General features: G+C 39.3%; 1 protein-coding gene across 1 annotated transcript in view; it reads right to left on the reverse strand.

Moving 5' to 3' along the window:
• Positions 1–315: 315 nt before the first annotated feature.
• Cntnap4 (contactin associated protein family member 4) overlaps positions 316–13,098 on the reverse strand; it is a 184,470-nt gene continuing 171,687 nt past the window's right edge. Inside the window, exons 21-23 of the mRNA XM_042700954.1 lie at positions 8,068–8,286; positions 6,804–6,875; positions 316–1,640 (exon numbers count right to left, since the gene is read on the reverse strand). Coding sequence (XP_042556888.1) covers positions 1,447–1,640; positions 6,804–6,875; positions 8,068–8,286 — 485 coding nt within the window. The 3' untranslated portion in view covers positions 316–1,446. The remainder of the gene's footprint in view (positions 1,641–6,803; positions 6,876–8,067; positions 8,287–13,098) is intronic.

Consider the following 13,098-nt stretch of genomic DNA (forward strand, 5'->3'; position numbering starts at 1 on the left):
ACAGAAACTCAAAGATAGTTCCATGTAAGTATCCTGTTTACATGGCCTCAATAATAAGCATTCTAAGAGTTCCGTAAAGATACTGATAATTCTTTGATCTCCTAGTACATAAATATTCTCCAATTCGACAGGACTTGTTAGTGACATATGGATTTGGGTATTTTTTCAAAAACTATTATTACCATCCTAGGGACTAGAATGATAGATTTGGTACAGATTTATAATAGGCTAACTTCCCTTAGAGTGCACATCTTTTACTTACTCTACTAGTTGTTCAGAAATTGGAGTATGGTTTTTTCTTATTTCAAAGAATATATACTGGAGGTTGGTGAACATCAAAATTCATGCCTAAAGGGAGTTGTATGTTAAAATAGGGGATGAAAAGCTTACACTTGAATTTGTCTCTTTTCTGCTAATCTATAAGAAGATGGCCCATGGAATATAATCATGGGAGATCAAAGGAAAATTGATGATAAACTTTAGAAAAACAGAAATAATACCCTAGCAAAAAAAAACTGACTTAAAAGTTTGGGGAAAATATTCTCAGAAGTATGTTTCCTTTGAGGTATTATTGTTGTCATTAAAAAGAATGCCTTTGCTATGTGAAGAATTTTTTGTATCAACAGGTTTAATTGAAAACAATTTATAGTCTTTGGGAAATTGGTATTATTTGGGATTTTAACTATTGCCACCATCAAGCAATGATAACAAATTAAACAGAAAACTCTGGAAAGGTAAGACATCACATACTGATTTAAAAAAAAACCCACTGTACTGTCTGGGGTTTGGTTGGTTTGGTTTGGTTACATATAAATCTCATATTCAGAGTCAAAGCCAGACACTTAAAACCAAATGTGTTCAAAACCATTAGGAAGAGTCAAACAGAGAAAGAGCGATATACACAAGCCAAAGACAACAAAACGTTTTTCCCCAGGTGATTGGTGTATTGAATGGAATACAGAGAAAGGCAAAAGGGCTTTATATACTCTTGGCCATTAGGATGCAAACACCAGCCAAACAGGATCTTACAAGCATTTCCAGGTCTATGAGCAACACCATGAGAAGACTAAAGCAAACACAGAATATGTTCTCAAAGAAAGCCAGGTCATTATAGTCCAATTTCGATTTCTTACCTCTAACGACATTTAGGTTTTACACCGTGGACACAAAGGCTACAGTTTTCAGTGCGGTCAGTCATTCAGTGAACCTTGTTAGAGATCAGAGTTGTAAATGAAGAACAATCTCTAGTTCCGTAGTGACACAGAATGATTGCAGTGCGAAGTATGTCACTGGATGAAGACTCTCAGAGCCATCCCAAGCCTGGACGTGTGTTGGGGGGAAAAATCCATTGCCTGAACATTCAGCATAAGAACAGTTCTTGTCCATTGAGGTCCCCTGGCTATTAAAATCAACTGTCCTCATTTGGACTCGGATACGAGCTGTCATTCAGAAGAAGTACTCTTTCTGATTTTCATTGACTGTATTTTGTATATTAAGCTCGCTTTTCAAAACAGCCTGGGCACTGTCTACGTTTTCTGACCTTTTTGTCTCATTTCTTTTGTATAACCTTTTCTGCTGATAAATTCGAATGGCTATGGCAGTGATGCAGAGCAAGATAAAGATCACGACAGCTATCAAACCTAGATGAGAGAGAAGAGACACAAAGTCAGAACCTCCCGTGGGATGCAAGCCGTGTTGACTGCATGGCTTCAGCAGTGCTTAGAAAATTATTTTCCACTTCAATCAAGCCTCCACAGCATAGAAATTCTAAACAGGACAACTTCAAGCATTTCTCATTCAAGAAATAACAGATTGCATTGAGTTTCTTCTGGAATCTGTCAACGTCTGCTTATTCTGCATGCACCATCTATGCTACTGATGGATCCATCCGTTGATTGATTGTGCCGGTAACAGGGCTTAAAATCAAGGCCTCGAGATCTTGCGTAGCGTTTTCACTCAAAGCTGGCCCTCTACCACTTGAGCCACAGCTCCACTTCTGGCTTTTTGCTAGTTAACTGAATGTCATAGACTTTTCTCCTTGGGTTGACTTTGAACTGCAAATCTCAGATTTCAGTCTCCTGGATAGCTAGGATTACAGGTGTGAGCTCCCAGTGCTGGGTCTCTTTGGTCTATTTAATGAGCTCATATATAACACAAAATATGACCTGATGATCTCTAAGACTACTTCATAGAGAAGTTTTCATTATTTTTAAATTATAAAATATATTACTATCTCAAAACAATTAATAGATGATGTGTTTATGATTAAATGTTGAACCATTTCAATTAAATTTATTTTCTTTTTATTATTGTCTTTAGTTACACAAAAAGGCTTCCACAGAAAAGCCAGGCAGCTGTGGCTCCTGCCTGTAATCCTAGCTACTTCAGGAGGCTAAGATCTGAGGATCATGGTTCCAAGCCAGCCCAGGCAGAAAAGGGCAATAAACTACTCAGAAAAAGCCAGACGTGGTGTTATGGTTCTAATAGTAGAGTGCTAGCCTTGAGGCCAAAACGTTTCAAGGTCACCAAGGTCCTGAGTTCAAGCCCCAGGACTAGCAAAAAAAAGGAGGGAGTTTCAACAGGTCAATTTATGAGCACTGCATCTTGATCAACGATATCTCTTCATCATTCTCCTCATCAGCTGTTGAATGGATCATGGCATTGAATAACTCTAACAGAATATATATACATTATATATGTATGTGTATATATACACACACACAAACTGCTCGCATATGAGGAGAACTGGTTTTTGAAACTTCAGGTTTACAAACAAAAGTTTCAAGCACTAGGATTCTTAGCCTCACTTAAAGGTATCCTCAGCATATGGTTATTCTTGGCGATGAATGATCCTCAGGTATGATTGACAAGCTTCTGCCAACCCTGGGTCTTTAGGAGGAGATTCAAAGGGTAAAACTTTATTTCATGAGCCAGAAGCCTGTGGCTCACACCTGTAATCCTAGCCATTCAGGAGGTTGAGATATGAAGATCATGGTTCAAAGCCAGCCCAGGCAGAAAAGTCCCTGTGGGACTCTTATCACCAATTAACCACTCAAAAACTAGAACTGGAGCTGTGGCTCAAAGTAGAAGGGCACTAGCTTTGAGCAAAAGAGCTCAGGGACAGCTCTCAGGCCCTGAGTTCAAGGCCCACAATAGACAACAACAACAAAATCATCATCCTTTAAACTTCCAATGATGGTATAAAACAAATCAAGGTGAAATTCCTAGCTCTTAGCATAAGTGAAGACAAGGACTGTTACAAATTGTAATTTTCCTCTTTGAGTTCATACAGAGAAGTGAGCACACTGCCAGGTAAAATCCAGCTTCATTTGAGGGTGTCCTTGATTAAGTAGGAAAACTTACTCATGTTACTAAATCTTGCCCTTGACTGCAATTCTTTTTCAACGTTTTATGCGCTGAAGTGGAAAATACACGTAAAGCACTTCTGGTACTTTCTGAGGGAAGTTGCCGACCCTGGGGCCAGTACTGTGTGAATACTGGAGTCATGAACTGCATGATGTTTTTAGTGTCTCATTTATGTGGAAAAAGGACCAGGGAAAGTATAGTCATTCTGGTGTGAGGACCTTGCCGAGTATTTTCTAAGATGAATGAAGCAAATCTGTCTCTTCAAGGGGGAAAAACACAACTAGCAGCAGATGTTACCAATGCTAAAATTCTAGTTGTTCAATAAAAATAGAATGTGGCAAGTTTCTGTCTGGCACCGGGAGTGTGAGAATTCCCTCACGTCTAAAAATACTTTGATGAATGAGTAGAGGGCCTCTTAACAAAAATAGGTACTATGAAAATCGTAATGTGGAGTGTTACTAAGACTTCACTCTTACATAAAGCAGACTCAGCGCCTGAAAGCATGGCTCAGAGGTAAAATGCATGCCCAGCGAGGGCAAAGGTCAGAGTTCAAACTCTAGTATCACTAAAAAAAAAATTTAATTAAATAAATGTATGTGACTATAATGAAATCCAATCAAGTCAAAGATTTAAGGTTCTTACCAGTCAGTAAATGCTGAAGCAGATGATATGTCAATGTTGTCATTGGTTAGTCACCAATATTAGCAGATAGAGCATTCATACAGTAAAAAAAAAAAACAAAATCAGGGACAGGCCGGGCACCAGTGGCTCGTGTCTATAATCCTTGCTATTCAGGTGGCTGAGATCTGAGGGTTGAGGTTCAAAGCTAGCCCAGGTAGGAAAAGCTTATCCTTAATTAACCATCAGATAACCAGAAGTGGAGTTGTGGCTCAAAGAGGGAGAGTGCTAGCCTTGAGCACAAAGATCAGGAAGAGCACCCAGAACCTGAGTTCAAGCCCCATGACTGACCAAAAAAAAAGAAAAGAAATCAAAGGCAGTCTTTCAACTTGTCTGCTGACTATATGTGATTTATCCCTTTTAATTTGGATGTTTCTTTATCATACTCTGTTGTACTCAGGAAAGACACTGACCTCAGCTTTTGGACCAAAAATATGAAAGTATAAAATAATAAAATATTCTAAGTGAAATATGGATAGCTACTCTACAATGCCGCAATCACAGCATTCTTGCAAATAGGTCCTTATGAAGAAACAATAATGCTTTTTCTCCCTCTCCTATCTCCAGCTCTCTATCTATATCTGGGTAGCCTGGTCCCAAACATTCTAGAAGATCTGCATCATCCCTTTGAAAGGTCTTATTACATCAACTCTCCCTTAACCTCCTTACTTATCATAAGGCAAAGAAATAGATCGTGGAACACTGAGGGCACAGGGACATTAACCAGTTTGTAAAATGCTTAAATGGATTCATTGTGGCTACAGGCGGGGTGCAATTTATGAGGAACTAGACAACAGGCAACGTTCTAACCCAGGTCGACCAGATGGAGGAACACACACGAGGATCATCCAGTGTGATTTAGCAGAAAAATTACACCTGGTCCAGATGAGGCCTTCTGAATTTAGATGGCCTTTGCCAGCTGCTTCTGCTCCCGAGAAGATCAAAAGCAGATAGCACTAGTCGAATGGAAGCTGGGGAGGTCCCCAAGGGCATGTGCTCCAAACTGCCTGTCTCCTTTCCACGCATGCGCGCTGAGGGAGTAGTTCACAGGTGAACGTAATCTACTTTGTTCTAAAATAATAATAGAATGACTTTTCAGCCTGTCTGATACCATATTTAACTCTCTTCTTCTTGGAAATGACCTTTGCACAGAGCAACAATAGACACCTAAAGATGAAATTATTTTGTCTCTACAATATTTTCTATTTTCATTACCTCAATATTTAACACCCCTAGACCCATACTAGCTGAACACATAGTATCAACACTATCATGAGACTGTGTTTGACTAGGAATCTTAGTTGAAAATGCTGAGTAAATTGTGAATCCTATAGCTTTAAGCATGCTCTTACCATAGGACATTAAATCACAGATTTTTATGCTTGATTTTTTTTAATATTTTTGTCAGATGACCAAATGGAAATTCTATTTCATGTATCTTCAATTTACACATTGGGATTGAGGAAAATAAAAGGTACAGAAAGAAAAATGAGCACAAAGTTTTCACCAGCACTACTTATTGTTTAAATAAAATTGTAACTCCATGAAGAAAGTTCATGTCTAGATAAGTAGGAATATATAACTTAGTTCCCTTAGATCCAATATAAAAATTTTCACGTATATGAAAAGCCACTTTAATGTGATGAAATAATTATTTACTGTGATGTGTCCATATCATATTCAGAGTGTGGAGAAAAGCTAAGCCACTTAACATTTCAGTAATCTGATTAATAGCATCTTAAGAACATTAATCAGGAAGAAAAAATGGGTTATTTCTGGAGTTGGTTTTGAATAAATTATACCTCAGAGAAGATGCTATCACATTATCAGGGAGATTATTTTTTAAGTTGTTGTGGCTAGGCACCAGTGGTTCATGCCTGTAATCCTGGCTACTCAGGAAACTGAGATCTGAGGATTGCAGTTCAAAACCAGTCAGGACAGGAAAGTCTATGAGACTCTTATCTCCTATTAGTCACCAAAAATCCAGAAGTAGAACTATGACTCAAGTGGAAGAGCATCAGCCTTGAGTGAAAAAGCTCAGGGACAGTGCCTAGAGCCTGAGTCTGAGCCCCAGTACCTTCATAGCCACAAAATAAATAAATGCACTTAAAACTGCAATGAAATTATTTAAGCTATTCACTTTATATTTGATTAAAAATATGATTAAAAGTATCATGTTCATTGACTGGAGTAGCGAAACCTTGCAAATATCCAACTTTAATATGTATCAATACAACATATACTTCTAATCTTAACTGGAGATTTGCCTTGCTTTTTACATGAACACTGATATGCTGAAGAAACCAGAAAAAAAAATAACATTTCCTCAGATATATTCAGTGTTCCCTTGGGTTTACAGTTGGCCACTTTGGGGCTAAATACTATTTGTTATTATCGTATTGCAACTATTTTTTGAGTGTGATGCTTTAGAAAAATTGTCAATAACTCTACTGCAGGTTTCCAAGGAAGCCAAGAAAGAATTCTGGAAGATTCCGTGAAACAATCTAGCCCAAATAGTAAAAGGCCCCTTTGCCCTCTCAATTCAGTGGTCTGGCACTTGGTGTGCATATGGATTCTTTATCATTTTATGAGGCTGAGTCTTCATCATTATTAGGGTTTTGCTTATGGTACTGGGTATCAAACCTGGAGCTTCGCACCTGCTGGGCAAGCACTGTGCCAATGAGCTACGCCTCAGCCCTTCACCATTATTAGTAATGATAATAAACGCTGATCATTGGCCCACTCCTGCGTCCCATTACCTCCAATGACAGCAGAGTCACTTTTGATGGCATTAGTGAGAGGTTCTCTGTCATCCAGTGTTCCAGAATGATCTGCAATTAAAGTATGAAAGGGGTCAAGGATGATATAGACAGTTTGAAAAACTCACTAAGAATGTGGTTCAAATGGGGCTGGGAAGGTGGCTCAAGTGGTAGAGCGCTAGCCTTGAGCTGAAGAGCTGAGCGACAGTGCCTAGGCCCAGAGTTCAGGCCCCATGACCAGACCCCCTCCCCCAAAAAAATATGGTTCAAATGGTGGAGCACTTGTCTAGCAAGCAAGAGGTCCTGAGTTCAACCCTCAAGACAAGAAATAAAAGGAGGAGGAAAAGGAGGAGGAGAAGGAAATGGAGAGGTAGGAACGAGAAGAAAGAGAAGGAGGAGGAGGAGAGATAGGGGAGGGTAATTACGAGCATGTGGAGGAAGAATAGAAGGAAGAAGAAGGAGGAGGAGGAGGAAGAGCAGGAGGAAGAACAGGAAGAAGATTCCTGAGGTACAAAAAGAAGGAAGAGAGGGACGGGGTAGGAAGGACAAGAAAAATTCACAATGTTTTAAACAAAAACACAAAAAAGAAAAGAAAAGAAATAACCAACTCTGGGGTTGGAGGCATGGCTCAGTTAGTACAGCATCAGCCAAAGGGCAAGGTGTCAGGTACCGAGTTTGAATCTTGGTCTCTCAACAACAACAACAACAAAAGATAAATGTTTTAAACAAAAATAGAAGGCACTAGTGGCTCACACCTGTCATCCTACCTACTCAGGAGGCTAAGACCTGAGGATCAAGGTTCAAAACCAGCCTGGGCAGAAAAGTCCATGAGACTCTTATCTCCAATTAACCACTCAAAATCTGGAAGTGGATGTGTGGCTCAAAGTGGTAGAGTACTAGCCTTGATTACAAAGAGGTTCAAGGACCATGCTCAGGCCCTGAGTTCAAGCCCCAGGACTGGCAATAACAACACCCACCCACCCACCCACCCACCCACCCACACACACACACACACACACACACACAAATAGAAGGATAAAGATGAATACAGGGTCTCTGTCATTTTCTCTTTAAGCAATAGCAACTGCAATGGAAACAATACAACTCTGGCAAAGAAATGAGAAAGACTCCTGAACATGAAAACCAATGTTCAGAAACCATCTCCTGAATGGAGTAGCATCACAATAAAAATCATCTTGCCCAGGTCTAGTGGGGAGCCTGTGTTGGTGACTGGGTGTGTGGTGGAGGTACCCTCTTTAGTCACCTGTAAATGAATGGGTTCTTTCCCTTGAGGTGGCATCTGTGCCAGCTTGGGCCACACAGCTGGACTCGGTCACGTGTCCTGTGATGGTGACGGGGGCTGGGTGGCTGGGGTGCAGAGCAGCCTTCAGAGGAGCTACGTGGCCAAACCGCACCGCCGAGAGGCAGCCAGTGAAGCCTTGGGCCGCAGCCAGTGCTGTGTCCTGGTCCACACCACTGTGTTCTGTAAACCCAAAGAAATGCCATGTTAGTAAGAGTGATGTGTGCAATTAGACAACACCACATAGCAGGAAATCCAGTCACGGTAAACCCAGAGCAACAGGGCTTCTTCTTGTCTTTGTCAACAGAAGAGATCCAGTCAGTCTTCACGTTGAAATATCCCAAGCTCATGAACATCGTTAGCAAGTATTGTTACTGAAGAGAGAGAGAACCAACTCTGTTAATATGCCCTCAGCAAGAATAAGGGAGGGTATGAGTGGAGGGGGCCATTTCCATTTTAAAAACAGATCATTAAAATATATTTGTGAGCTGGTTTGTAGGCAATAGTATCACGAGATATGTCCTAGAGGTAGAAATCATGCTCAACTGGCGCGCGCGCGCGCGCGTGTGTGTGTGTGTGTGTGTGTGTGTGTGTGTGTGTTTCTTTCTTTCTTTTTTCTTGAGAGATAAGCCATGAAAATAACCGAAGATACATGGGAGGGAAAATGACTCTCTACAGTTCCCTGGTCAATTGCTGGACCTGAAATTTTGGCCTGGCTGAAAGCTTTCTGGTACTTTAAGGTGCAACCCAAGCCTGCCAGGCTGCTGGTGCCACAGGTCATAGTGCAAGGTCATTGGTTGCTCAGGTTCAGCACTGAAAACTGTCATAGCCCATTGAATATTCTCTTTGTTTCAATTACAGATGATTCATTCAAAAATGTTTGTGCTACTTTAGGTAGATAACTCCTGCTCCTGTTAACGACAATTTAGTTCATTTTGGACTGTTTTAAATGCCCACATACTAATGTATAATTTGACAGCTAAGACTCTAACCTATATAGCAGTTGTTTAGCAAGCCTAAAATCAAAATAAAGGGAATTTATTGTGGAGGTTTTTTTTTATTACTGTTATTAAGTATAAAGGGGTTACAATTCCGTAAATCAGCTTATGAGTACAATGCTTCTGGGTCAGCCCTTCATGCCCCCCACTTTCTCCTCCTGTCTCTACCCACACATTACACAGTTCATTCTCTACATAGCATACCTTGAATACAATGACTGCATTGCAGAGTTTTTTAAGGTACAAATACTACCAGCCTATCACGCACCCCAAATAATCATGAAATAGTCGGACTAGTTTTTCTTACATCGCCAATGGGTGAGCACTGGCAAATTTTACTTCTTGTCTCTTTAAAACAACAACAGCAACATAGGTATTAAATATTCATGGAGTGCATATGTGTACTGGGCACTGCTGTGAGGAATGTGCATGTTCCTATTTGAATGTTGCAGTAGGCACTAGACAAGTATCACATTCCAGACACATCCATGTGTGAGACTTAGGTTCAGAATTTTAATGATTTGCCAGGGGTTACACAGGGCGTTGGCATTTGGTGCTGGACCTCAGCCAGTTGGAGACAAAAGTCACGAGGTCCTTTTGTTCAGAAGCGACTTTGATGGCTCACAGAGTCTTTCCTTCTCTGCACTTACATCTTCTGCTGTGTCATTTTAACTTTTCTTTTAATTTTAGCTTTTATTGGGGGAGTGAGTTTCAAGGTCTTTTTTAAAGGTAATATTAAATATCTTAACTCCTCAGCTCCAAGCCTGCTGTTCTAGGTGTTTGAGGGACAGTTTCTTCTTCTTTAAAAAAAAAATTTTGTAAGGGTGATGTACAGAGGGGTTACAGTTACGTAGGTAAGGTCATGGGTATATTTCTTTTTGAACAGTGGTATCCCCTCCTTCATTTTCACACACCCCCAATTCCCTCTCCCTACAAGCTGTAAAGATCATTTTGAAGAATACTTTCTGTTTCATTCATAATTTATACCTAATGCTGAGAAATACTGATTAGTCATTTAATATCAGGAGAGTCAATCTCTATGAAAGAAAACAAAAGATTAAAGAGACGGCATCATTTTTCTGTTGTGCCCTTTAATCACTTCCAGAAAGTTCATTGTATCATTCTTAATTATCTATACTTAGAAGCATGTGTGCATTAACCCAAGAGATCTCCACACTAGCCATGGAAAGACTGAATGGATCTTTTTTTTCTTAAAATAAAGAAAGAAAAGAAAGGACTTTAATATCCAGGCATGTATTGCTCATTCATTAGCAGGAAAATGGAATGCAGGTTTTCAAATTCAGAGGGTCTAACACACATAGAACACCCTCCCCAGAGGATTCTTATATCTCTCCACACAGAGGTAACATTGAGGGATAACACTCTGGTTCACAAAGACCATCATGAGGTCCTGAAGCAAATAGCTGACTCTAAACTTCCAGTATAGGGTGAAGCACTTCATCTACGGGCAAAGAACCAAAGGACCACTGAGCCTACCATCATAGCCATCTCTCTGTGACTCAGTGATGAATGGATGAATCCTGAACGGGTGAGTTAGGACCAGATGAGTCGTGAATCATGAGTGGATGTCTGCTCAGTCCTCCAAGAGCCATGGCTTACCTTTCAACCAGCCACCCTTGGATCAAACACATTTTTTAAAAAATGGCATCCATACTAATTATATAAAGACTTTTCCTTATTATTGTTCTCGGAACACTATAGGATAACCATTATTTGCATCATATCTGCATTTTTTGAGTGTCATGATAATTTAGAGATGATTTCAAACATCTGGTAATATTTACAGGTTCTCAATTCTACACCAGTAAGACCCTGGAGCATGCGTGGATTTAGGAATCTGAAGTGGGTGCTGCAGCCATTCTTCCTGGATAAGAAAGTCAAGCTATAAATTCAAAACTACATGTCGCTTAGGAAAAATAGCATTCTTGCTTTGGGAGGTTTTGTGTTGATGTCATTTGTAAAAGTAAATACATTTTAATAGCACCCTAATCAAAGCAGTGTTTCTTCCCATTTCTTCTACAAGAAGATTAAGATGATGAATAAAAATTCGACAAGCTTTTTTAAATAATCATATCTTCGAGTCAGAAAAATAAATGTAAATAGCCAAAATTCATTTTCTTGATGGAAATCTGATACAAAGCACATTCTTTTAAAAACCTCACATTTACCAATGGAAGGCATTTTGCCTTTTGTATGAATGCTAGTGTTTCCAGGGAGAAGAATACAGGAACTGGATTTCCTACAAATCTCACATCTTGCATTTGAGCGGAGAGGACAGATAATAAACATAGAAACAGAAAGTAAATGAGAATTTTGAACAGCGATAATGCTGTGGGGCAAAGAAAAGTAGATTGGCCACTGTGATGGAGTGTGTGTGAAAGAGGAAGTTATCTTGATGGATTGGGTTCTCTTTTGTGTTTATTTTAAGGATTCCTTGGTCCAATGGACCTGTTTCTTCTTAATACTGCATGAATATTACTGCTGCACTTGTTGGCTCTGTTATTTCTTCTTCTTTTCTGTTTTAATATTTGTCATATTCTTATTTTTTTTCCTTTCTTGTTTCATTTTTATCTCGTGCTTTTCTCCATCATCTTCCAGGGACATGGCGAGCCCTCTGAATTCACATACAAAGTATTTTAGCTTGGAAATTTTTCATAGGTTGTTCAGGCAACTCTTGTTTCAACTTTATCTTCTGTGTCCCTTTGTCCATTGCTTTGTCCCTTTTAGTCCATTAGTTTCTCATACTGGATAATATTATTACCCAAATGATTAATTTTTCTCTTTTGGTGTCTATCCTTGTATGATTGATTTCTGTGTAAGCCAAAGGTTTTTTCATTGATTGCTTCCTCCAGATGACAAAATCAAGAATCAATAAAGATTATTCTTTCTAGTTAATTTTTTTAGTTGATTTTTTTCTCAACTAAAAACCACTCATGTTTTTTTTTTGCTTTATTATGTTCTTAAATGACCCTTGTTAAGAGTCTTATGTGGCATTTTCTGTCTCCTTGAACAGTTTTATTGTGGTTAAGGAATCATTCTGATTGTTTGGTTTCTCTCTCCCCTTTGGTTGATGTTGAATCTTTTTAAGCAGTTTTAATCCTTTTAAGAATCCACTTTTGGGAAAATAAAACAGAAAAAGAGTGACTAGCTTTACCCCCGAAGTTGCTGCTATGTAACTCAAGCCTTAGAAATACACACATTGTGCATCTGCTTTGACAATTATGCTACAAAACTAACAACCCAAAATACTTATCTTGCTTAGTTTTCTCTTTTGTGCCAGAACTGGGACTTGGACTTAGGACCACGTACTCTTGTTTATTTTTATGCTTAAGTCTGGTGCTCTACTGCTTAAGTCAAAAGTCTACTTCTAGATTTTTGTTAGTTAATTGGAGATAAGAGTCTCGTGGACACTGCTGTCCCTGAGGGCTTTGAACTGTGATCCTCAGATCTCAGCCTCATGAGTTGCCGGGAATATAGGCAGAAGCCACCAGGGCCCAGCCATCTTTCCTATTATATGATTCCTGAAATGTTAACCTGGTGTAAAAAAAAAGCTAGAAAAGAGAAAGCAAGGGAAAGAATTGTCCTCTGCTTCACTGAAGTATGATAAGGCAATAGTATTTCTTATGTTTCTGATCATAAAAATTCCTAATAGACTGTGCTTTTTGGGTGTTCTTGTCCATTAAAAAAATAAGCTTCCATTGCATATGCCAAAAAAGGGAATAACTTCTGCCTGTGTAAAGAAAAGCCCATTTAACAAAAGCTCTACAAGAAAAATGGAGTACTGAGAAATTAGAATTTGATCGAGTGTCTTTCTATTACAAAGAAGGGGGTGTGCCTGGGAAGATATGACAGTAAATGTAGGAACAATTACAAGAAGTACTTTACAACATTTCCTAGGGCTCTCAGAAGCCACCACAATTAACAAGAGCGAAACTCAGAAAACAAATATGCCTGGCTGTAATGTCAGACCAGTGGG

Source organism: Dipodomys spectabilis, unplaced genomic scaffold, assembly GCF_019054845.1.
Source record: "Dipodomys spectabilis isolate Male_0828 unplaced genomic scaffold, ASM1905484v1 ptg000273l, whole genome shotgun sequence".
Taxonomy (NCBI): domain Eukaryota; kingdom Metazoa; phylum Chordata; class Mammalia; order Rodentia; family Heteromyidae; genus Dipodomys; species Dipodomys spectabilis.